The following is a 26,189-nucleotide window of genomic DNA, read 5'->3' on the forward strand; positions in this document are numbered from 1 at the left end:
CGAGCTGCCCACTCATCTGGTTCCTTCCTGCAGTGGGCAAAGTCTTGGATTAGGAGTCATTTCTGCCTTGTACTTCTGGTATACAAGCATATCTCTTCCCCTCTCTGGGCTTCTATGTCTTCCTCAACTCTTAACTAAATAAATTGGACCAGAAGCTCTCTTTAATGGGAGTCTTTGTCATTTCCTGAAATGGTGAAACCTCTCTGTCTCCACTGAAGAAGGCTCTTACCTTCCCTTTTCTGTTCTTCCCTCCAATACCCTTCCTGGGATCTCTTCAATGTCCTATGTTGTACTCCAAGATGCCTTCTGAATAAGCTCAGAATGAAAGATCATGAGGCAGGCGGTGCCCAGGAGCCAAGTATGGCATTGCAGACTCCTTGTGCCATTTATGAGCTGGGCATGCCCAAAAGGGGGTGGGGAGGTGAGTGGTCCTTGACACATGAAGAGATATCTTTACAGAGTTATCTGGGGTGGGTGGTGTCAGAGACACAATTGTACATCTTGACTGTGGCTTGAGGCATAACATTTCCAGGTACTAGTATGAGGACCTGTGGCCTCTCTATCTCCACAGAGTGATGACATCACCAAAGTGACTCAGGCCGCTAAAATTGTGGAGCGGATGGTCAACCAGAACACTTATGATGATGTTGCTCAAGGTAAGATTTGAAGTGCTGACAACTACTATTATAGCCTGTATTAAAAATTCCTCATGGGGCACCTGGGTGACTCAGCTGTTGAGCATCTTTGGCTCGGGGAGTGATTCCGTGGTCCTGGGTTCGAGTCCCACGTCGGGCTCCCAGTGCATGGAGCCTGCTTCTCCCTCTGCCTGTGTCTCTGCCTCTCTCTCTCTCTCTCTGTGACTATCATAAATAAATAAAAATTAAAAAAAGAAATAAAACAAAAACAAAAAAATTCCTCATGGGGTGCCTGGGTAGCTCAGCTGATTGAGAATCCAACTCTTGATTTCAGCTCAGGTTAGGATTTCAGGATCCTGGGATCAAGATTTATGGGCTCTGTGTTCAGTGGGGTTCTGCTTCTCTCCTTCTCCATCTTCCTCTGCTACCTCTGTGCTTTTTCTCTCTAAATTAAATAAATATTTTTTAAAATTCTTCGTATAAGACATGAGTGTCCCATGTTAGGTCTGTAGATGCAAGGGGGAGAAAAACTAATCCTTCCCTCCTCTGGATGTCACCTGGAAGACATGGCATACACAGGTCTACTACAAACAATGGAATAAGAAAAAAAATGGGTCTATTGATGAGATCTGACAATGGTGCAGCAAAAACACCTGCACATTAGTGATCCAATGGATCACTTCCCAACAGCCCAGGGAATCAGGCAGAGAGCAGAGAGTATTACCCCTACTTTACACAAGAGGAAGCTAAATCCAAATCTACCTGGCTAGTGAATGGCAGAGAGGACCCAAATCTAGGTCTTGAGCTTCCTAATTCTTGTCTCTACTGTGTCCATCTTGGAGACAATATAAATGCTACAATACAGACTGAAACTGCTCTGGGGATCCTCAAGAATGGAGGAAGGGATGAGTGGCAGCAGTAAAGGAAGGCAGCAGGGAGGGATAAGCTAAATGCCAAGGGATAAGCAGAGGTTGAATGGGAGATTAGCAGAAAGGAAGATGTTTTCACTGGGTGAGGGACAGCATGAGCAGTGACTTGGTGGTAAAAACAAATTGGAATGGACTCTGAGGACAAAGGGCAGCTGGCTCAGTGACTCAAACAGGGGTTTGTTGGAAAGTAGGGAGAGTTCAGGTTATGAAGGTGATTAGAGCCAGTTAATGAAGGACCTAGAATATCTCAGGGAATCCGAGCTTTTCCTGCAGACAGTTTAAATATACTGTCCAGGTGGGAACATAGCCCAGTGAGAGCATGGCCAGAGAAGGATGTGATTGGCCAAATACAGGGACAGAGATGAAGATGAGGTTCAGGTGTGGGGTGGAATGGGCCTCAACATACCTTTTCCAGGGGAGAAAAGGATGCAGTTACCATAGTGAAAAACCAGCACCAGTATTCCCTAGGAATGACCCATATATTGGGCATTGTGCTGTGCAATTTGCATATATTACTTTATATCGTCCTGACCTCCACACTGTCAGATGGATACCAATATTCTCTCCATTTTGTAGGTGAGAAATCTGGACTATTGCCACTCATTCAAAACCATAGCTAGTATGAGGAGTGAGTGGAGCAATCAGGACTTGAACATGGGCCCCTTGGATCCATAGCCTAAGCCCTTCAGCACAATGCTACAGGGCCACTGAGCTGGAAGAGACATTTCAAATAAACATTCAATAAGTCTATGCTGGTGATTAATTAGTAATGAAGTGAAGAAAGAGATTGATTCAGAAATGCTTAAATCCTGGGGGCCTGGGAAATTCTGGTGTCTTTGACAGAGCCAGGGAAACAGAATCCTTCCCATGGCATGAACAGCACATTCCCAAGTGGCTTGTATTTCCCTAAGAGGTTGTGCATTTATTTGGAGCAGCTGCCTCCCCAAAGTTGGCAGCTCCTCGTTGCTGGCTGGTCTCCTTTGCTGACAGCCTAGGGCTCTTCTTGGTGACTTGATGCTCATTGCTCACCCATGGGACATAGAAACCAAGGCTGCCAAGACCAGCAGCCTAAACAAGCCCCCTTGTTATCATTCAGGCTGGAAAACGACCTTGAGTGCTTTTCAAAGCTGTCAAAGTACACAGCAGCTGTGAATGAATTTGTCACTCACACAGCTTGGCTTTCTGAAACCCAGCCTCTCCAACCAGCCCACCGAAAGGGCTGCAAACACTATTAATATCCATGGAGAAATTGGCCTTGGTGAACCTTTTTCATTTATAAGAACACAATCACATAAAAATGCATTGAACTTTGATTTTTTTTAATTGCATACTCTTTTCCCTTTGGGAAAATCTAGTCATGAAGAAGTGAAAGCAGAGAAGTGTTCCCAATTAATCTCCTCTCTGAAATGAGGTATATTCAAAGATTGCCTAAGCTCAGGGATCTCTGATATGATCAAGGCTCATGCCTCTGATCACTCTAATTTTTTGTTGTTGTTCTGAGATATTTTTGAGGTTTGAGTGTAGTTCCATGACCTCAAGGCTGGGGCAGTGCCTGGGCATGTCCTTGACCATGTTGGGTGAGAGCATTAGTTTTCTAATGGGTCACCCTTGGTTGGAAAAAAGACTGAGAAACTTTTCACTTCTGGTGATTTATTTCATTGCATTCTTTGAACAGTCATTGGGTGTCTGCTGTGTGGCTGGCACTGTGCTAGGCACTTCGAGTCTAGTGATGAATATAACAAGCTGCCTGCTCCTCAGGAGCTGTCTGGTAGGCGAGACAGTCAAAAGGATAAATAGAAGCAACACAGCGTGACAGATATTTCAGTAGAGAAGAGGCAAGGCTGAAATGGAGGAAGAAATGAATTCTGCTCAGCAAGAAAATGAAGGCCTCACAGAGGAGAGGGAATTTAATCACAGAGGATCTGCAGTGAGTGGGAGTCTGCCAGGAAGATGGAAGAGCGGGACATTTTAGACACTATTTGATATAGAGGTTACATGAACACTTAGCTGGAAATGCCATGGAAGTCATGGCTTGGAGTCTTGGTTTGACCAGGAAGCCCTGTACAAAGGGAGTCATGGAGGGATTTTCAGTGGGGTGGAGGAGGTAGTGTGGTGAGGCGATTTATTTGTTTTCACTCAGGTAGCTCTGGGGAGCACAGACTGGAGGAGGAGTTATCGGAGGTGGGGAGACCAATTAGGAGGAGGATGTAATAACCTAGGAGATGGTTCTTGGGCATTGACTATGGGTTTGGGGAAAAAAATGAATGAATTAAAGAAGTAGAAAGAAAATATGAGAGATGACAGAAAGAGATTAGTCAAGGATTATCCAGGTTTCCGGTTTAGCTAAGTGGTAAGATGGATGGTGCTTCTACCTAAGTCAGAGGAAGCAGGAGGCAGAGATCATTTAGGGCAGGAGATGAACTTGAGTTCAGAGAACCCAGTTCAGGGATCCATGCAGCTTTCTTCACCATAGTGGAGCATAGCAGCGGATGTGAAGATGGACAAACCTGGGATTTTATCTAGGAGGACATGGCTACTTTATTGTAATTTGCCTCCAATAGCAGTGAGAACAGTAACAATGACACATATACAAAGCTTACTGTGTGCCAGGTATTTTTCTAAGTATAATTAATCCTCACAACAGTCCTTCGAGATAGGTACTATTACTATTCCCACTTTGAAACACAGAGCCTGTTTTGGCCAAGGAGGTACAGACAGAAAGTGGCAGACATGGGTTTGCCATAAAATGGCAGTCCAAGGGCTGATTCAGTGTGGGTGCATTTAAGATTTCAAGTACTACGAGGATGCTGCTGATGAGTACCGAGACCAGGAGGGTACACTGCTGCCGCTCTGGAAGTTCCAAAACGACAAAGCCAAGCGCCTGGCTGTCACCGCCCTCTGCTGGTAAGTATAGACATTGCCGCAAACCCAGAGCCCCTGAGCGCCTGAGCAGGGCACTTGTACTGCGCTTAACCACCTTGAGGATGATATGTAGCATTAGAGGAAAAAATGGACCTGGGATTCTTATGGGATTGTGGGATCAGCCCAGGTCTCTAAAGTCAACAGTAGATGTCTGCAGTGTAGTTAGGCATCAGTGTTGTGTCCATGGGAAAGCCATGTTCATTTCCTGGGCCAATGGGCTGATATTTCTTTTGCAGGAATCCAAAGTACAATGATCTATTTGCAGTGGGACATGGCTCCTGTAAGTAATCTGGCATTTTTTCATTTGCTCACTCAACCAGCAAACACTTTAGTACCTATTCAGTGCAGAGCTCTTTGTGAGGTGTGAAAGATTACTAAGATGTAGTCACTGCCTTCAAGGAGCTCACAGTCTAATGGGAAAGACCGACAATCCAACCAGCAGTTAGAGCTGGGTGAAGGACTATGCCAAAGTGAGCCCTGAAGGTGTTATTGTCGTGAAGAAAGAGGGGATAGCACTTTTGGCAGAAAAAAATAGCATATGCAAAGGTCCAGAGGCACAAGAGATATGGGAGGAAATGAAACTGTTGAAGGAGCCAGGGTTGGCCCCCAAAGGGCTTGATAAGCTATTTCAAGAAGCTTGGAAATTATCCTGAGGGCAGTCTTATTCTTCTGAGGGGAAGTCACTGAAGGAACCTGAGAAGGGCAGGGACAGAACCAGAGCAGGGGGGTATTGCAGGCATGAGGCTGGGGGCTGGGAAACCACTTAGAAGACTGGTGAGGCTCCTCAGAAAGAGATGGCAGGACCTTGACCACAGCTGTGGAGTGGGAATGGGGAAGTGGGTTTGGGAAGCATGAGAAGTTAGGCTAGACCAGACCTGGGGAGAGAGTGGATGGTGAAGCTGAGCGAGAACTTTCCTGACCCGGCTTTGGAGCAGGCAGGAGTGAGGCAAGGTGCTTCATGTTCTTCACTTGGCCCCAGGGCCCTGGAAGACTGTTTATTGTCCAGGCTGTTGCTGCCCCTGCTGGCCCACCCGTCTCTCCACAGCAGGAGGCAGCAGTGTGGGAACTGTGTAGTAGGTTGCTTTCCCTTCATCTTCCATGTTCCCAGCAGAAGCCCCTGCCTCTGTGCTGGGCTGGACATTCCCCCTTCCTAACGGGAGAGGGCCCCACACTTCATGTTAGCTGCAGCTCTCCAGGCTAACAGCATGTTCTCTGGCTGGGAGGATCAGCATCTATGAACAGAAAACCCTTCCATTCTCCAAGCTTCTGCTGCCTGGCAGACGTGCAAGCTCCTGGTCCCTACCCCTCAGACTGCCTGTGCACCCAGCCCTTTCTTTGACCAGGGTTGGGGAGTGGGAGGGAGGGCAAGGAGGAGTTGGTGTTTATTATTCCTCTCAGGGAGGAGACCTTGGAGCTGCTCCCAGTCTCGTGGTCTGGGCTGCCTTTGAGGATGCCCTAAATGCCCGCTTTGTGTCCCCACTCCTGAGGGTGGGCTGCTGCCAAGCTGGAAGCACCCTCCCCCTCTGGCAGGGAACTAGCACATTCCTCCCCCTCTGCTGCAGCTACTGGGCCTGGAACAGGGCCTGGGGGTTGGGCAGGCCCTCCCAGGAGTGGGTGTGGACCCCCTGTGAGGCTGCTCTCAGCTCAGGCTCTCTGCCCAGGACTGAAGCGAGGGTGGGGGAAGCTCCCTAGCAGGTGGGAGGGAAACCACATCAGTTCTCGCCCCATCCTCCTCCCACCCAGTGCCAGAAGCAGGGGCAGCTGGTTGGGGTCATGCAGAGGCTATCCATAGGGGCAGCTTTAGTCAGTAGTGGTGGAGAAGTCAGGAATAGATGACCCTAAGCCTGACAGGCCCAGCAGCCTCCTTTAGGCAAGCATACACAAAGCATACTTTGTCCCTTGCTGGCCACATCCACATGCCTGGGTAGTACCAGTCAGTTGTAGAACTTCTGCCTAGAGGGTTACTTCCCAGGTGTGACCTGAGGACATAAGCTGCTCTGAGCCTTGGTTTCCTTGTCGGTGACATGAAGAGGCGACACTTGCCAGAATTCCATCCAGGGTTGTTGCTAGACTCACTTGAAAGAAAAGCAAATGGGCCCTATGAACTATAGGAACCACTGACATGTAAAGGACAGTAATTGCTGATTTGTCTGCCATTCTGTCCCCTGGCTTTCCCGCAGGACTCTTAGGGGACCTAAGCAGAGAGAGAGGGCCGTAGGGATGGAGGAGAATCAGATAAGTCCCCTACCTACTCTAGAGAGCAGGCCCCAGAAGCAGCAGTGGTGGTATTTGCTGTTACTGCCACTAGCAAAGGAGTTATCGACCAGCTAGAGCCTTGCAGATCTCAGCACCACTCTGCAGAGGCCCAAGCAGAACCAGGCTGATCTGGGACTCGGAAGGGCTCCTGCATTCACTTTTGAGATCACCTCTGGGAGTCCTGTGCTCTAGAGTGCCCAGAGGCCCCCCCAGAAAGAAAGAGAGCAAAGCTGAGGCAGGCAAAGGGCACCCTAGTCACTGGATGAGGTCATTGTGAGGAGCAGCTGGCTCACCAGCATCCATCACACTGTCTTTGGAAACTCCCAGATGCCAGCCTCCTGTCATCAGACTTTGCCTCATACAGACAAACACTGGAGGAAGAATGTGGGTTTACTGTTGGATTTGACCCTGATGAACTCAGCTCGGGCCTCCTTTTGCCTGATATTTATTCTATAACGCAGCTAAGCAGGACTTTGGCAGGCATAGGCACATGCCTAAGAAGGACTGTGGCCATTCTATTTGGGCACAGAGCAGGGTGGCTGGAGCCAGGCCAGGCCAGGAGCAAGAGGTAGGGAAAAGGGAGTCCAGGCACTTGCCTGCAATAGTACAGAAGCATTTGCACTTGCCTTCATTGTGTGGCTCTTGGGGATGAGGTGGTGGGCATGTCAAGCTGCATGTAAAACAGAGACTGGGGTGCCCCCTAGGGCCCGGCTCCTGTGTCTCAGCAAAGTTGAGATGCTGTGAGCAGGTGAAAGCAGATGGAGGAACACTGCCAGAGGGCAAGGGAAAGTAGTCTAGGAAGGGGTGGCCCATGGGGCAAAGCTGGGATGCAATTATATCGGCCTGCTACACTGAAGGGATCCTTTCCAGCCCATTAGCCAGTTGATAGCAGGGAAATGGGAACTCCTCATGGCCCGTTGGGCAGGGATGGTGGAGGAGATCCTGGACACTCTGTGTGGTCCTGACTAGCTCACAAGAGATGAGGGGGAAGCTTCGCGGTGGGCCACCCCTAAGAAAGACAGAGGAGCCAGCTGCACTTCAGCCCAGCCTCCCTCTGAGGGCAGCCCTCAAGAGGAGCCAAAGTCAGGCCCTGAGTCCCAGCACTGAACCCTTTCCCACTCTGTCCGATCACATCCTGGCCGATCTCTGAGCCTGCCAAGGCCAAGGATACACTTGTAGGGATTTAAATCTTTCCTGATCATTTATTTGTCAGCTTCACTAATTAAGCAGTGTTAATTTCATTTACTGAAAATGGAAATTCATCCACCTCATTTCTCCCCGTTCATCCTCCACACACAAAATCCATCACTCCTCAGCTGCAGGCTGCGTAAAATTTACAGGACTAATTATGTTGTCAGGTCTCTTTGTAAATACAGTCCATAAAGGCCACTGTGCTTGCCGGGTTGTAGTGCAAGGGCATTCCCGTTGTTAGTTTAATTACTGGTTAGTTATGTAGGTTCTCAAATGTTTGCCTCATTTTCCCTAAATCAAATTAAATGTCCCGCTTGATGTATTCTGTCTCCAAGGCCTTGCTCTTATTTCCTACGCTGTTTAAATATGATTTCTAATTGGAGGAAAGTGCTCAGAAAAGCCCAGCTGCCTGGGAGGCAGAACCCAGCCTGGCACTACGGCCTCTGGGCCTCTGGGCCGTGCCAGAGGTTTGGAACCCTCTAGCACTGATGTCCTGTCTTAGTGCAGCCTTGAGCTAGTCCCTGCTTTTGGAGACTGTGAAAATCCTAACTAAAAGGGCATTTCTGCTCCTGGAGTCCCAGGTGGCAAGGCTGGGTGTGGGAAGCTGAGGAAAGATTTCATTATTGTCACTAGAAGAGCTGGGGATCATTGCATCCATCACCCAGACTTCTAAGGACCTCTTTCTAAACCATCCCAGGAAAAGGTATCATCTATGGGGCTTCTCTCTCTGATTCCTCAAAATAGAGTTTGGGTCAACCTTCCCTGAATGCCTACTACATTTGTTTCCTATTGCTACTGTAACAAATTGCTATGAACTTAATGGCTTAAAACAACATCAGTCTATTGTTTTACATTTCTGGGGGTCAGAAGCCTAAGTGGGTTTCACTGGGCAAAAATCAGTTGTCAGCAGGGATTTTGGCTTCATCCTTTCATTCCTGGAGGCTCTAGGGGAACATCCATGTCCTTGCCTTTTCCAGCTTCTAGAGGCTGCCCATAGTCCATGGCTTATGGCCCCCTTCCAGCCAGCAAGTGCATTATTCTGACATCTGCTTCTATTCTCAACCTCCTTTTCTGAGTCTCCTGCCTCCCTCTTTCCCTTATAAGACCCCCTGTGATTACATTGAGTCCACTCAGATAATCCAGGATAATCTCCCCATCTCAAGGTATTTAACTTAATCAGACCTGCAAAATCCCTTTTGCCAGCTAAGTAACATAGTTATGGGTTCTAGGGATTAGGACATGGACATCTGAGGGGTTGTTATTCCGCCTACCACAGCCCCCTTCCAAATGCCTCTTGCATGTCTTAATAAGGGAGTCTTTAAATGGCTGCTGGCTTGGAGTCAGCCCTGGACTGGACTCTTTTTGGAAAGCCACAGTAAGAAAGGAGGAGGTGTGCTGTCTGAGGCTGGCTTGGCAACCTGTCTGCAGCTTGGCATCCAATTCCCTCTGACCACTGACCTGGCTTTAACCTGGTACCCTAACGTGCCCTTTGTCTACCTTGCCTTCCCTGAATCCTGAGCAAGAGCCCAGGCTTCCCCTCTGTTCTGATAGCCAGAACTCTCCAGAATGGCCCCTGTGATCTAGAGTTATTACTTGCAAGGCAGGGGTAGAGCTCTGGGACTGAGACCCCCACTGGTGGTTGCCAGTTCAAGAAGATACCCATCCATCCACACTCCTCACTGGGCACTACTCTGCTAGGGCCCCACCATAGGGAGCTGAGGGAGTGAGGGCTTTGGTCTATGGTGGCATTAAGCCCTCCTTCCCTGACACCATGGTTTTCTGAGAGCTGCCAGATCAGGTTCTACTAGGGGATTGATTCTCCTTCCCCGAATCTTGTGGATCATGGAAGGTCAGAGTCAGCAGGCTTTAAAGGTGATCTAGCCGAGGCAAGGGGTAGCAGGAGGCAACCCTCCCAACGGAGAGAGTAAACCTGCTGGGCTAAGCCGTGCTCACTCCATCCTTTGACGGAGCCTTTGCAGCAGGCTACAGAAAGACCTACTCATGACCACCTATAATAACAACGTACAGGTAGAGAAGAGTGGAGGCGCCCCACACACAGAAGAGAGGCTGAATGATCTGGAAGCCTTCCTGGAGAAGGGCAAGAGCATAAAGTGGAGCTAATGCCAAGCCAGCAGCCCTCTCCCTCTGTCTCAGAGTCACAGACCAAATGGTTCCTTTCTCTTTCCCTTCCCCTCCCTCTTTTCTTCTCTTTCCCTCTGTCCCTTTCTCTTTCCTTTCCTCTGTTTCTCCTCTCTTCTACCTAGCCACATTTACTTACTGAAATCATGCAGCTCAGAGGAACCAGGAATTCCTCACTGGCCCCAGACTTCAGAGTCTCTGCCTCTTTATACAGTGGAGTGTGGGGTTGGGGGCTCCCATCTGTCATTGGACCCTCCAGTCCTACTTTGAGAAACCAGGGAATTTCTGATATTCAGAACAAGATACCCCCGGGGCTCAGGGCCCAGGGCTTTGTAAGCCTAGAGCCTGATGAGATTCTAGTTAGTCTCCACTGGGAACCGAGGCACTATAGATACCCCTTGATGCCAGCGTTATACTGGGACTCCTGGTGGGTGACATTGTGATGGGAGTGTTGGAGAGCCGAGCAATGATGTACTAGGCTGCTGGTGACCTGGTTGGTGATATCATACTGGGAATGTTGGAGAGCTGGGAAATGATCACTAGACAAGTCACTAAGGACTGCTGGTTATCTGAGCAGTGATATCATATGGGATCCCTGGTGGCCTGAGTGAAGATGTAATTTTAGGACTTCTGGAAAAGATGATGGTACTGTTGGAGGTCTGGGCTGTGATGTCACCTGGGTATACTCAGAAAATGGAATAGTGAGGTCTCCCAGGGGCCACCAGAGTCAGGGATGAGAACATCATAGAATAAGATGGGGTGGAAAGGAAGCACCAGTTAAATGAGAGTTTTTTGTGTTCTCCCATTGTGGTTTGGAAGACAGAACCCTGAACTGGAATTCAGGAAACATATAGTCTAGGCATGATTAGAAACTGTGATCTGGGGGCACCTGACTAGCTCGGTCAGTGGAACACGAGACTTTTGATCTCAGGGTTGTGAGTTCAAGCCCCATGTTGGGTGTAGAGCTTACTTTAAAAAGAAAGAACAAAAAGAAATCATGATCTTTATATCAGGAGGACTCATTTGGTTGCAAGTAAGAGAGACCACCAAGGGCAAGAGGCTTATTGTCAGGATGTATGTGGCCTGAGAACTAAGACAGGACCTAAGGTCTTCATGTGATTGAATGTTCTCTGTGTCCCCATCTCTTGAAATCCATGCTTCTCTCTGCCAGAAGCTTCCCCTTATCATGTGTGAGTGCCCTGTTCTTTACACATTCTCTAGTCCAGATTCTGAAGAGATTGGACTGGCTTTGCCAGTTACCACCACACCATTAGGTCTAGTGTCCCCTTCCTTTCTCCATCTCCACATAAAGACCAGATCAGTGCAGTGTAATTTCAGCTATAAACAAGATATTGTGTGACGCAAACACCATGTGAGGGATCTGATGCAGCCAGGCACGCCATTTCTTCCTTCTGGCCTCAGTTTACCTCTCTATGTAAATCAGGACCCAAAAGTCCAGCCTCTAGTCTCAGTGGTTCTATGAGCAGATCAGAGATGTCCTCACTACAGAGCTATTAAGCCAGGCTAGGGTTTCTTACCGCCCCCCCTTTTCTTATTTCACTAGTCATGAAGACTGTACACACGCAGGGGGTCATTGCTGTCTCTTGAGGGTCCAGGTCCTGCCTGTGCCATAGTAGGAACAAGTGTGAGGGTCATACCCACCTTTGCCCCTTGATGAGATAAGGAGAGAGTCTGAGTCCTCAGCCCGAGCATCAGTCACTCTCTACTCATTCACTTACTTGTTTGCTCACCATCTGGGTGCCTACCCACTCATCCTATGTCAGTTCCACCCAACATCAAGGACAGACTGGACATTAAGGGCATCAATAGTTCACCAGTGTCCTGGTAGTTACCACTCACTACCCATCCAGGTGCTGGTCTCATTCGGCTGCGGGATGGGGCTCTCTCATCACACTGGGGGCTGCTGAGGACAAGCCTACATCTCCAGTGGAGTGTCTCTGTCCCTCCCAGGATCCAGCCCACAGGGAGGTCCAGGATTTGTGGGATGAACAAAAGGAACTACAAATGACTGTCACACTGCCTCAGTCCAAGCCCTGCATGATCTGGAGGGGACAGATCACTTCCTTCAGCAGCTACAAATTTCTCCCAACCAGGGTCAGCCCTCAGGGCCCACCCAGAAGGAGCCCTACAGAGTGAGGGACTGCCAGCTCCCCACTCCACCTGAAGGCCAGTTCCTACTGACTTTGAGATAGTGTCAGGCATAGGGTAACCCCCCTGGCTCTGGGAGATCTGGAAGGCCCAGTTCCTCCTCTTTTGTGAGACGTTTCTCCAGAGCAGAGCATTGTCCTTCCTCAACCACTGGGTGCCCTTCCCATGCCTCAAGTTGTACCCTGGCACCTTCCACTAGAGGAGCAACCCCCTCCTGGCACATGAAGCCTCCTTTACAAGTGATCAGGGGGAGGGATTCCCAAAAGGGATCCCAGACCTGGTAAGGATTAGCAAGGGAAGGTGGGCTTCCCCATAGAGAACTGTTCTGGTGAGCACACCAACTTGCCTCAGTTTCTAACTCTACTTACCTAAGGTCAGCCTGGCTCCTGGCTGCACTCGCTCCCTAGTACTGGCTCCCAGTAAGCACCACATGGTGTTTGCAGAGTGTCTGGGGCAGGAATATCTGGCAACTGGCTGTAGCCAAGCTCATCCCCAGAGCCCAGGGAACCCAACCAATACTGTCCCTGAGTCCAGCCCAGGCACTTCTTCCCTTGAGCAAGGGGCAGCTTTAGAAGTAAGACAGAGGGGCACCTGGGTGGTGCAGTCAGTTGAGCATCTGACACTTGGTTTCCACTCAGGCCTGGTCTTAGGGTCGTGAGAGCAAGCCCCACGTTGGGCTCTACTCTGAGCACGGACTCTGCTTGGGATTCTTCTTCTCCCTCTGCCTCTCCTGCTTATGATCTCTCTCTCTCTTTCCAAAAATAAGTAAATAAATCTTAAAAAGAAAGAAAGAAAAGAAAAAAGAAAGAATGACTCAGCAAAACTAATCAGGGTGAGGCAGTCTCCCCATTTTTCCCATCCATGGGCTCAAGACCTCAGGACTGGCCATGTTTTCTGGAAGGCCTAGGCCTGCAGTTACCAGGGACAAAAGAAGTAGCCCTGGTAGGGGAGTGAGCCCTCATCTCATCTAGAAGTTTCCCTTAGCTTAGAGTCCCCAAGATGGGGGGCTGCTCTAGACTTCTTCCTTTCCTAAGCTTGGGAAGGGTCCTGAACTGGTGGTGGCAGGAGAGCTGGACTGAGAGTTAGGACTGTATTCTGTTCAGTGACTACATTATGGATGCCACATGAGCAGTGAAAGAAAGAGGGAGGCTCTCGCCTGACATAGGGTAGGTGGGGAGGAAGCCTCTGCTGAGTGGTCGGTCCACTGTTAATCACCAAAAGCTGTGCTCAGGCCAGAAGTGTGACACAGTGGCCTGTGGAAGCCTGACTGGCTGGCCTTGGACTTCTCAATTCTGGGAGCATGCCTAGATCTAGAGAGCAGTCTATAGCTGGGGACCCTGGGCCCAGAGGGTATGGGAAGATGTCCATAGATGGCTAGTTTGGAACTCATATAGAGAATTCCACGTTAGTCCAAACCGAACTCCTGCCCCTGGGTTCCTCTTCTGAGGTTCCTGCTTCTTCCCAAGCCCACACACTCTTCACCTAGAAGCTCTTTGAGCCTGCATCCTGCTTTCCTGTACCCCAGGGAGAAAAGGAGAATGATTGCCCATCCCTCAGATAAGCCTGGTCACCTTATCCTCCTGTGAACCCTTAGAAGGGGTAAACCAAGTCTCATGATTCCATTTCTGAGACAGAGAAGATGAAGCCCAGAGAGGAATCCCACCCTCCCTGACAAGCACAGCAGGCCGGTCTTGTCTACCCAGTGGGGGAGGGGCTAGGGGGGCAGCTGAATCCTCCCACCACAGCCTGGCATTTTCCCTGGGACAGATGATTTCATGAAGCAGAGCCAGGGCATGCTGCTGCTCTACAGCATGAAGAACCCCAGCTTCCCTGAATATATCTTCAGCAGCGAGAGCGGCATCATGTGTCTCGACATGCACGTGGACCACCCCTACCTGGTGGTGGTGGGCCACTATGATGGTAATGTGGCCATTTACAACCTCAAGAAGCCCCACTCCCAGCCCTCCTTCCGCAGCTCAGCCAAGTCTGGCAAACATACAGACCCTGTGTGGCAGGTGAGCCTGGAACCACGGTGGGAGAAGTGGGTATGCAACCTCTGGAGGAGGGACCTTGGGGAGGACAGGCCACAGGCAAGGGGATGGGAATGACAGGCGCTAGCTTAGAGTCCAAGGATCTGGGTGTGCAAAGGGGCAGAGAAGGGCAGAAGGTGATAATCAGGAGGTGAAGGGTCTGCTGCTGCGGAGCTGCTATCAGGAGGGCCCCTTCTGTCTTCTAAGGCTCTCTTAGGTGCAGCAGTCAGTGACTCACAGCCCATGGCTGGAAGACTCAAGGCCTGACAGGCCTCTGCTGAGTCTATCAAGGGCTCCAATTCCCTGCCTATGGGCTTCCTCGTCTCCCCATGGGGGCTCTCCTCTGCCATTTGGGCTAGATTTGGGACAACTCCCAGACAAAGACAGGTGCTGCCAATTGTCTGTCCTCTGGGTAGAGCTGTAAGGCCTGGTAGGTCTGTCCCTGAGGCCTCTCTGTAGCACCCCTCTTCTCCAGACGGGCATAGGAGGGGACCATTACTCCAACACTGGAGCTAGGTTTCACCCTATGTCTCCCATCTTATTGCACTGGGAGTGGATTTCATATTTCATCTTCAGGAAGTCTCTTAGCTCTGGCTTTGCAGACCTCCCCTTACCATATTCCAAAAGTCCACCTCCTTCTTTTTTTTAAAGATTTTGTTTATTTATTCATGAGAAACACAGAGAGAAAGGTAGAGACATAGGCAGAGGGAGAAGCAGGCTCCCTACCAGGAGCCTGATACAAGACTTGATTCCAGGACCCTGGGATCATGACCTGTGTCGAAGACAGATGCTCAACCACTGAGCAACCCAGGTGCCCCAGGCCCCCTCCTTCTGAGGCTGCGAACCCTTACCCATGGGCAGGTCTGGGCAAATCTAAGGAGGGATTTCTGCCTTAAGTTTCCCATGGTCTCTGGGCTCATCAGGCAGTGCTGGGACTCTGTCTTCTCATCTTCCTTGGCCCCCTGCCCTGATAGAGTCTCCAGGCAGGCACTGTACTTCTGCCTTTCTGGTCCCGAGCTCCCTGAGTCACGTGGACACCTGCCCTAGGCACTCAGCTCCCAGACCACTCAGCTCCCTGAGCAGAGGAGGGACTGTCCAGGCATAGGGGACCTGATGCCCTCTCCGCTTTATCTTTTTCCCAGAACCAGGGACACAGAGAAGGAGGTGCCCACTCCCATGAGAAATCTTCCCCCCCCTGCTTTCCACCAAAGCAGAGGCCAAAGCTCAAGTCTCAAGAGTTCTGTGAAAATCCCACCTTCCAATTCATTGCCTCCAGGCACACAGAGGTCTCTAGACATGAGGAGGATCTCTGCAAAGACTTTAAACACCCAAGAGGAGAAAAGACCTGCTTTGATTAGACTAAGCCAGCACCAGGCCTGCCCCTGCTCCCCCAGCTCAGACAGCCCAGAGCCAAGCACAGAGCATCTGTAACTGGCCTGACCACCCTCCTCAAGCCCAGGAGAGGGCAACGGGCCAAGGCCAACCATCCTGCTACCACTCTGCTGTGTTCTCTGAATCAAATAGCAGGTTGGGAAAAGAAATGGCGCATGCAGAAGATACCCTATGGCTTTCATTGGGCAGGTGCCAGAGAGACTGGAACCCACCCAGACAGGGATGGCCTTCTGTCCCCCCTCACTACTACCACCACCACCACCACCACCACCCTGCTGGGAAAACAGGCTAGTGCCTTTGCAAAACCAAAAACTCAAGAGTTCTTGGCTGGACTGGCTTGTGACATGGGAGGGGCTGCCTGGCACTCACTCCCTCACTGGTTTCCTGCCTTCCTGTTCCCTCATTGCCTCTCATTCCGTCCCCCTTTCCTCATTCATCTCTCTATTCAGCGACTCCTCTGTTTACTCCTCTGGGAGCTGAGGATGCTTAAGGGCTTGGTCCCTGGGGTTCCTAGTAGGGAGATAAGCACAGCCAGGGGTTAAGCAGGACAGGGCAAAATGCTAATTGTGAATGGGCTCCTGGGGGTACTGAGGAAGGACATATAGATTGTCCAGGATAGGGAGAAGGGGCAAGAGGGCCAGGTCTTCCCAGAGGAAGCAACACCTGAGCTGAATGGTAAGGGATGAGAAAGTATTAGTTAATGACAACTAAATGTAATATGAGATCCTAGAACACAACAAAAATGGGTATTAGGAGGAAACTAAGAAATTCAAATGAAGTCTAGATTTTAGTTAAAAAAAGAAAAAAAGTATGAGTCAGATGAGGAAGGGTACAAAGGGGTTACGTGTGCAGTGACACAGAGACATCAGGCGGAGTGGGGGCCGGGAACGACACATTTGGAGCACATGTGAGAGGCAGGGAAGGTGGCAAAGGGCCTGAGGGAAGCACAGGCACCAGGTGTGAGTGTGCTTCTCTACCGAGAAAGAAGCTTGGACTTTGAGTCAGTGGTTTCAAATGAAGTGCTAGAGGTGGGAATGGGGCAGCTTTGGTGAGTCAGGTTCCTGCTTACTTGAGGGTCCCCTGTCATCACTGCCCTGTCCTTGAAGGTACTTTCATGAGGTTGCTCAGAGCTCCCTCCAGCATGGTTTGAAAATGGCTGCCCAACCATCAGAAAGTCTGGGACAGAGAAGTAACAGTCATGTTCATGTCTTGGAGATGTCCTCTCACTGCAGTGTGAGAGACTTTGCAGCCCAAGCTACAGCAGGGACAGTGGAGATAGAAATAAGAAGGTAGGGTGAGCTCTGGTGAGGCAGGAAAATCAATAGAAGGAAATTAGATGGATGTGAGAAAGGGAAAGAATTGGTGCTACTACCTGGGACACCACCCAGGAGAGCACCCACAGAGGTAGAAATGACAGAGGAGGAACAGGCTTGGACAGAAGTTAATACAAGAAGCTAGAAGAACACCATACTTTAATTTTTTTAAAAATTTATGATAGTCTCAGAGAGAGAGAGAGAGAGAGAGAGAGAGGCAGAGACACAGGCAGAGGGAGAAGCAGGCTCCATGCACCGGGAGCCCGACATGGGACTGGATCCCAGGTCTCCAGGATCGCACCCTGGGCCAAAGGCAGGCACCAAACCACTGCGCCACCCAGGGATCCCCTTTAATTTTACTTAAATAAATAACTTAAAAAAAAAAAAAAAAGAGGAAGTGTCCTACAGGCAGTAGGCTGTGTAAGCCTAGAGCTTGGAGGAAAGCTAGGCTGGTAAATGGCATGTCAGAAACACTAGAGTCTAGGTCCTTCTTAAAGGGACTGTGTCTTTGGGTGCCTGGCTGTCTCAGTCAGTTAAGCATCTGCCTTCAGCTCAGGTCATGATTTGGGGTTCCTGGGATTGAACTCCACATAGTGCTCCCTACTCAGTCTGCTTCTCCCTCTCCCTCTGCCTCTCCCCCTGCTTGTGCTCTCTCTCTCTCTCTCAAATGAATAAATAAAAAATCTTTATTTTTATTTTATTTTTTTTATAAAAAATCTTTAAAAAAAGAGGGGGGACTGTATCTTGGGGGAGAGCAGAGAGGTTATTTTGGATCTCAAATGCCAGGCTGAGGCAGAAGGACTTTGTTCTGTTGGCAGCAGGGAGCCATGGAAGGTTTTAGAGTCAGGGAGAGAACTGTCTGTTCAAAGGGGACTAGGTTCCAAGCCCACGGCACAGGCTACTGCCCAAGGAAGCCCCTCTGGGTAGCCCAGCCCTATTCAAGCCCCTCTCTGAAGCCTCAACCAGCAATACTCTGTGGATGTGGGTGTGTTCTGTGCAATACTGGGGAAGGGAGCAGGGAAGGATAGATGAACAGAGACGAGGGGCAAGCAGGTCTGCCCTAATCAGATACTGCAGAAGAGAAGGAATCAATCAGCTAAGCAGGCTCCTTCTGCTGCTTACCGCATACGTCCTGGGCCTTCATTCATTCCCTGAACCCCACTTACCACCTGCCCACCCCCTTTATTCCTACCCTTCGGCCTCCACCCCAGGAGCACACGTGTGACTTGTACACACACGTACATGCTCACTAGCAAATACACACAGCAACCCCCATCGGGCATCAGGCTGCTAAGTGGGGTGTGAACTACAATTTCCATGCATGTGGCGGCTGCTCATTAAACACTTCCCTTTGCAGCTCCCCAGCGCCTCTTACAGCCTGGCCTTTGACACCCCCTGTCCCCTCCCCCCTTTAAAGAGACTATCTTTACACAGAAGGAGAAGAGGTCCCAGTGTAAGGGCCAGCTCTGACTTATACCTCAGAGGCTCTGTAGTTTTCTAGGCCCCCCCAGTGAAAAAAAGAGCCAGCTGCCTAGACAGGCCCAGGCAGGACCGGCCAGCCCTTCTGCAGCTCTGATCAGCCAAGCCTGGGGGTTGGCCAGGGACAGACGATCCCCTCTCCCTCCCAGCCACACCCCTCCACAGCCATGGTGACAGCTCTGGTCACAGGCAGCAGCAGTGTGTTCTGTCCTCCCTCACCAGGCCTCTGTGCCAGGGGGAAGGGACAGGGTCCTAGCATGGGAGGTCTGAAGGGAGCTGAAGAGTGGAAAGCTCTGGGCACCCAGCCCCACCCAGGCTCTCTGGGACAGGGCTTGGCCAGGCCTCCACATCTGGCAACAGAAACTTGAGCCTCAAGCGTGTCATCTTCATAAGACAACAGCTCTGTCTCCAAAACACTTTCCCATATGTTTGTCTCCAGCCCCGAGAAGATGGGTGGGGCACAATTATTAACCCCGAATCGAATCACAGATGGAGAAAGGCAGCTCAAATCTGAGATTTGAGAGCAATATTTTGGGAGTGGGAGCTAATGGTGAAGTAAAGGCAGAAACAGAGGAGAGGCTGCCTAGGGAAAGGCTAGCCTGGAAGAGGAGGGGAAGGGGCCTTCTCCTCCCTACCCTCCAAGCAAGCAAGAAAAAGCCCCCTGCAGAACCCTGGCACCCCAATTCCTAGGATGAGGGTCATAATGAGGATATTTGCTAACATTTTTTGAACCTTTAATAGTTGGAGTGTTATCAGATCAGGGCCTCATGTTTGTTGTCTCATTCAGCTCTTATAACAAATCTGTGCTATTATGGTTCCTGTTTTATAAATGAGGAAACTGGTCGATGGACCCTGTCCTCTCCAGGCCCTGTCTACATAAGGAGGATGAGTTCAGAGACACCACCCTCCTCCTACAACTGGCTCCTGGAGTCCAACCCAGGGAGGATTTTGGCACCTCCACTGCCACGCCAGTGGATTAGGGCAGTACCCCAAGTGGCACTGTTAGCTCAGGACCGTCAGGGAGGGAGGGATGAGAGAGACAGAGATGGGTGGAAGGAAAGAGGGAGGGCCAACTGTGGGACTCTGGGAAATGGGCTCCCAGAACTTGCTTCTGAAGCTCACATGGCGGGAGCCCTGCTAGGCTCCCAGCCCCAACTCAACATCCACTTTATAGTGTCCCGCAGCTCACAGATTGGGATTGTTTCAGGTCAGGTGGCAGAAGGATGACATGGACAACAACCTCAACTTCTTCTCTGTGTCATCTGATGGCAGGATTGTGTCTTGGACACTCTTGAAGGTGCTCGTTTCCCAGAAAGGGTCATGTGGGGGTGGAGACAGGGAGTGGGGGAAGCTGACCGGCTAAAGCAGCCCTGGACCTCATGGAGGTGGCCCCACCCATGCACCCTCCCCATCCCTTGTTGCCACAGAGTGAGCTGGTTCACACAGATGTCATCAAGCTGAAGGCGGAGGGCAGTACCACGGATGGTCTCGATGGGTTGCAGCTACACACCATGGGTAGGAACCCCAGGTCCCTCACATCCAGGCAGGCCACCTCACTCAGGCCCCACGAGGGTCAGGGATGGTGGCCCACCCCTTTTACCAAGCGCTCCCTCCTCTGCTTGTGCTAGACAGAAGCTGGACTGGAGGTAATGGGAAAACCTGGCACTGCCCTCCTGAGCTTGACTGTTTGCAGACCCTCCCTGTTTATGCAGATCCCAGCCGCGTTTGCAGACCCTTTTTCCTGTTTATGCAGATCAGGTGCTGTTATGCAGATCTAGTCCTGTTTATGCAGATCAGGCCCCTGTTTACCCAAATCCCATCCCTGTTTACTCAATTCCTACCCTGTTTATGCAGAATAGATCCCTGTTTGCACAGACCATGTCCCTGTTTGCCCTGACCCTGACCCTGTTTAAATCAATCCCTGCCTTGTTTACCCAGGCCCCAGGCCTGTCTGCAGAAGCCCGGGCCGTTAGCAAAGTCCCAACTGCCTGGGACAAGCAGCAGGCCAACGGCCGGTTTCTGTTCCCTGCCTGGCCCCAGCCCCGGCTAGAGCTGGGGCTCAGGCTGTCACAGGGGCCTACTGGGAGCCTCCCCCCCACCTCCAGAACTGGGCTAAAGCTGCTCTACCTTTTCTCCCAAGGCTGTGGCACCGCCTTTGACTTCCACAAAGAGATCGACTATATGTTCCTAGTGGGCACAGAAGAGGGAAAAATCTACAAGGTGAGGTAGCGCTGCCCTATGCCAGCTTCTTAGACCCGAGAACCATGGGAGTTTATCCTTCTCAACAGACCTGATTCTGACAGATCTTAGGGTTAATCAGTTCTAGAAAGCTTCTTGGGAGAAAAGAAAGTATTTTTGACTTGCTTGGGTGGCAGGAAGAGGGGATGATTGCAGAAAAGGGCATAAAAATCTAGAGGTTGACTTTAGTCCAGTCTGGCACCTTTCCCTCAGCCTGCCCTCCCTCCCTTCCTAGAAGTAGAGGAAATAGAAGTGGGAGTGGAGGTTGGGGGGAGTTGGGAACATTCTGAGAAGACTTCCTGGAGGAGATCTGAACTTGAGCTGAGCTTTAAAGGCTGGGTAACAAGAAAATTTTTCTCTGGATCTTGGGTGTGTTCCAGCCAGTAGGATGGAACTTCATGGCCAGTTTCTGCCAGGTCCCAGAGTTAGTAGGTGAACATCCTTCTGAACCTCCATCCATCCAGAAATAGCTCTGCTGCATGCTTTTCTTAGGCTCAAAAGACTCAGAATGTTAATTACAGGCAGCCTCCCAGGAGGCCCTGAGGCCCGCAAGAGCTGGTCTGAATGCAAAAGAGGTCCCCACCCCCTCGACAAGGTCCTAAAGGCAGCGTGGGAGAGGCAGGAGGGAGGAGACTAGTCAGTCACACAGTCTCTTGGAGGGAGAGAGAGGGGCATGCTGGTCTGGGCCAGAAACCCATGGGAAATCATGAGATTGGGACTTGCTCCTGGCTCTGTGCCTGCTCTTACCTGGGCAATGTGGGATGTTTCTCACTATTGCAAGGATTCTATCTGTGAGCTGTAAGTGGACCCAGGGCTCTGTCTGTCTGCCCATAGGCTTTGGCCTGGACACAAGCTAGGCCACACCTCTCCCAGGGCCCCCAGACCTGTTCTGCCTTGACTCCGGGAGAGAAGGCTTTTTCAACTTGGCCTGGAATTCTCTGGGCAGACTACACACTGTCTCTCACCCTCCAGGGAAACTCCCAACCCATTCAGTCCCTCCTTTGTCTCTGCTTGTGTTGAGGGCACCAAGGAGAGAAGCCAGCAGCCCGGCCCCAGCTCAGCTGTGTCAATGATGTAGGGACAGGAGAGGAGTCTTAGGTTCTGACTCTCCAGGGCCCCCAGGGAAGTGGTGGCTGCTGACCTCTCTCTTGTTCCTGATCCCTGATCCCCCCACCACCCTCACCCTTGCCCCAGTGCTCTAAATCCTACTCCAGCAAATTCCTCGACACCTATGATGCCCACAACATGGCGGTGGATGCTGTGTCCTGGAGCCCATACCACACCAAGGTCTTCATGTCCTGCAGCTCCGACTGGACAGTGAAGATCTGGGACCACACCATCAAGTGAGAGAGACATGCCCTCCCTCAGTCGCCACCCTGGGCTGGGGCCTGTGGGGCTCCAGAACTGTGAGCCCTCTGTGTGGTGAACTTTCCATCCCTCTACCACTGCAGGACCCCAATGTTCATCTATGATCTAAATTCAGCTGTGGGCGATGTGGCCTGGGCACCATATTCTTCTACCGTGTTTGCGGCAGTCACCACCAATGGGAAGGTGAGTGCCCCCTGCTGACCCCTACTAGAGATGGCATGAGGTATCTTAGGGTCTCCCTCCTAGAGAGCCCATGCAGTGCTCTAATCAGGTAGGGGAAGCTGAGAGCTGAGACCTAAGAACTCCGTATTCTCAAGGGCTAGGCCACCCAGGGCCCTGTCAAAAGAGGAATCATTCATCCCCTGAGGCCTTGAGGAGAGAATGGGGCTGTTCATCATGAAGGACAGAACACACTGGGGGATAAGATGCCAGGAGGAGCAGCTATCTTCCCTGATGGCTCTGGGGACAGAGCTACAGGATGGGAAGGCAAAACTTCCAAGCCAGAGTTTATGTGTGATTGAAATACTGTCTAAAAGGTAGCAAGGTCCTTATCCCTGGGAGTGTGCAAGCTGAGTCTGAGGCAGGAAGATGAGAAGGAAGATGGGAAGATGTCTGTGCAACACCGAGATTGGGTAAAAGCTCAGAGACAGACATTTTTTGAGGGAATTCTTGGACACAAATCCATTTTTCCTTATGGACTTTGATAAAACCTGAGAGGCACCCACTCAAGGAAAGACTATAATTTAAGGCATCACCCTAACATCAGTCACCTTTTTGCCAAACAGATGTTTACTAAGGGCCAACAAGGGTGCCCAGCAGCAGACCAGGGCCTGGCGATTCAGGTCCCTGCAGAGCTCACATTCTTGTGAAGGAAAAGGGACACAAAGCAACAACAAAATTAGAGTTAAGTACTAGGCAGAGATGAACAGAGGAGTATGTATGTACACAGCGTTCATAGCAGCATCATTCATAATAACCAAAAAGTGGAACGACCCAAATGTCCATCGACGGATGAATAGATAAACAAAGTATGGTATATCTAAAAGGATTATTAATCAGCAAAAACAAGGAATGAAGTATTGGATACATGCTACAACATGGGTGAACTTGAAAACATGCTAGCGTAAGAAGTCAGTCACAAAAGACCACACATTATAGGATCTCATTTTTATGTTGAGAATAGACAAAACTATGGAGACAGAGGGTAGATTTGTGGTTGCCTAGGGTTGTGGGTGTGGGAGGACATAGGAAGTGACTGTTAATGGTACAAGGGTTCTTTTGGGATGAGAAAAATGCTCTAAAATCGGTTGTGGTGATGGTTGCATAACTGTGAATATACCCGAAACCAAGAATTGTATACTTTAAGTAGTAAATGTTTTTGTATGTGAATTATATCTCAATAAAGCTATTATATTTTATAAAAAAGAGAGAAAGGGAGTGATGTAAAAGAAAAAGACCAGGTGGTCTCTTAGCATGGTCAAGGAAAGCTTCTCCAAGAGGTGACATTCAAGCTGAGAGCTGAATGACAACAACCAGCTATGTGAAGATGGGGAGAGGCATTCCAGACAGAGGGAATAGCTAGTACAAATGCCCTGAGCTGAGAATGAGCTTGAAGGGGTTTCAGGGGCAGGCAAGCAAGTATGCCTGGGTCTAGGAAGCAAAGGGAAGAAGAGCTCTAGCAGTGGAGAGTAGAGAATTCGGAATAAGGAATCTGGATTTTATGTATACTGCCAAGGGAAACTGCTGGAGGATTTTAGATTGTTTAAAGATAAGTCTAGTGGCTGCATGGAGGATGGATGGTAGAGGGGCAAGAGTGGAAGTAGAAAGATCCATCAGGACATTGCCACCATTGTCCAGGCAAGAGTTACTAATGGTTTGGACTCAGGGAATGGTAAAAATATGATTAACCACTTGTCTGAGCACCTTGCATATGCCTCTTAATGGCAAGTTAGCCCTAGAGCCTCTAGCTCTCGTTTATAAAATGGGGATAATAGGGATCCCTGGGTGGCGCAGCGGTTTAGCGCTTGCCTTCACGCCCAGGGCGTGATCCTGGAGACCCGGGATCGAGTCCCACGTCGGGCTCCCGGTGCATGGAGCCTGCTTCTCCCTCTGCCTGTGTCTCTGCCTCTCTCTCTCTCTCTCTCTCTCTCTCACTGTGTGCCTATCATAAATAAGAAATAAAAAAATAATAATAAAATTAAAATAAAAAAATAAAATGGGGATAATAGCAGAACCTACCTTATAGAGTGTCTGTGAGGATTATTAGGTTATACAACTACGTAACATGCTTGCCTAGAGTCTAGTATATAATAAGTGTTCAATAAATGGTAGCTGCTATTATTGTTAATTCTGCATAGACTTAAATTTTCTTCTAAGCTTTTTGTGCTCATTCCCTCAACCACAGAAAAAAAAAAAAACATGATCAGAGACACAAATCCCCTCTCCCACTGCCTCCAGCTCCAGTGTGCTAGGCTTCTGTTGTGTTTCCCCAGAAAGCACTTGTGCTAGTTCTTCTGAGGTGGGGGACAGGCGCTAGCCTTGAGTGTGCTGACACCCATCTCTCCACAGACCCATGTATTTGACTTGTCCATCAACAAGTATGAGGCCATCTGCAGCCAGCCCGTGGTGACCAAAAAGAAGAACAAGATCACCCACGTGCAGTTCAATCCCATCCACCCCATCATCATTGTGGGTGATGACCGTGGGCACGTCATTTGCCTCAAGCTCTCACCCAACTTGCGCAAGATGCCGAAGGTACAAGCTTGGGTAGTTTGGGCTGCTGTAGGAAATAAAGTCTCCAAGATGGTGGGGGTAAAGAGGAAGGGGAAGAGCCCGGGGGTGGTTCCCAGCTTTCTAGCTTAGAAAACCCAGGGTAATGGTGGTGTCATTACCCAAATAAGGAGCACGGGAGAAGCAGGTTTGTGGAGAGATGATGAGATCAGCTTTGCCATGCTGAAGCTAAGTTACCTGTGGAGCTTCTGGGTGGAGACATCCAGTAAGCAGGTGACTCCATGGATCCAAAGCCTGGGGAAGCACATAGACATCATTGGCTTATTTGGTGTAGACCCAGGTTACTCAGAAAGGGGGCTTGGGTGGGCTTACCCAGGGCCTCAGCTCCAGTGGTCCCTAAGCTGGGAGCTGTGGGCCCACACAGGGAAGAATGTGAAAAGAAAAAGAGGATAAGGTCAGCAGTTAGGCAGTCCTTCCTGTGAGCTCTGGCTCCTTTCTGGGATTTGTACTGGAGACCCTGCCAGAGTCTTTGCACCCTTTCAGAGTGCAAAGGCCCTGAAAACAGCTATGGAGCTCAGAGCCAGCACCTCAAAGTCTGTATCTCAAGAGTCCTGATTCAGACATAAGAATTCAGGCCTTCGAATCCAGAGCCCGAGAACCCAGAGTGGAGTCCTGCCTATTTGGGTGCTAAGAGAAGATACAGAATTTGCTTTCTGCCTGGTTCTGGGCCAGGATCAGAGCTGGGCCAAGTTGCCCTGATGACTACACCTCTTGGTTGCAATATGAAGCGTTTATTTGCAGTTTGAGGCAAAGGCAGGGCCCTGTCTCTTTCAACTACTGATACCTGCCCTCCTGTACCCTTACCAAAGCAGGGATACCCGCAGCATCCCCCTGGTACCTGCCTAGTCTATTCCCCACCATGACCAGGAGACAAGAGCTGGGATTTTGGCCGGGCCTGTAATTGTAGCCAGCTGGGGGAGGGGGTTGACTTGGCTATAAATACTCAGAAGGCAGCTAAGAGCCTGCAGCTGTGGCCTATAGGCTATACTGGGCTGGGGGTGGGGGGGAGGGGAGGATAGGATAGGGTGGGGTGGGGTGGGGTGGGGTGGGGTGGAATGGGGTGGTTGGGCATGGTCTGAAGCTCTTTGTTGAGCCCAGCTAGTTGGCCTCAAGGAGGGGGAAGGAAACAGCACAATTTGTGGAACAGATAAAATCTGCTCTTGATTTAGTGAGGAAAGAGACCTAGGCTTGAGCTGGACAGCCCAGTGGGAAGGATGGTGGTTCCCCAGTCAGAGGCAGGGGCAAGGGTATAGCCATCACATCTGGAGGGTGGTAGATCTGGGTGGGGGCTTGCCCTGCCCACTCTGACCCAGGAAGGCGAGGATCTCTCACAGTCCC

At 50.3% G+C, this 26,189-nt stretch overlaps 1 protein-coding gene across 12 annotated transcripts in view; it reads left to right on the plus strand.

Annotated features, from left to right (window-relative positions):
- The window catches only part of DNAI1 (dynein axonemal intermediate chain 1), a 123,912-nt gene that overhangs the window by 95,718 nt on the left and 2,005 nt on the right, over positions 1–26,189 (plus strand). For 9 of the 12 annotated variants that reach the window (XM_077912326.1, XM_077912333.1, XM_077912325.1 and 6 more), the window contains 10 exons: positions 572–656; positions 4,351–4,468; positions 4,723–4,766; positions 14,009–14,286; positions 19,663–19,752; positions 19,883–19,970; positions 20,596–20,675; positions 21,888–22,036; positions 22,145–22,244; positions 24,630–24,815. In XM_077912326.1, coding sequence (XP_077768452.1) covers positions 572–656; positions 4,351–4,468; positions 4,723–4,766; positions 14,009–14,286; positions 19,663–19,752; positions 19,883–19,970; positions 20,596–20,675; positions 21,888–22,036; positions 22,145–22,244; positions 24,630–24,815 — 1,218 coding nt within the window. Of the gene's footprint in view, positions 1–571; positions 657–4,350; positions 4,469–4,722; positions 4,767–14,008; positions 14,287–19,662; positions 19,753–19,882; positions 19,971–20,595; positions 20,676–21,887; positions 22,037–22,144; positions 22,245–24,629; positions 24,816–25,334; positions 25,827–26,189 lie in introns of those variants that run through there. The other 3 variants (XM_077912328.1, XM_077912329.1, XM_077912337.1) reach the window with 3 other exon arrangements.

Source organism: Canis aureus, chromosome 10 (assembly GCF_053574225.1).
Source record: "Canis aureus isolate CA01 chromosome 10, VMU_Caureus_v.1.0, whole genome shotgun sequence".
NCBI classification, from domain to species: domain Eukaryota; kingdom Metazoa; phylum Chordata; class Mammalia; order Carnivora; family Canidae; genus Canis; species Canis aureus.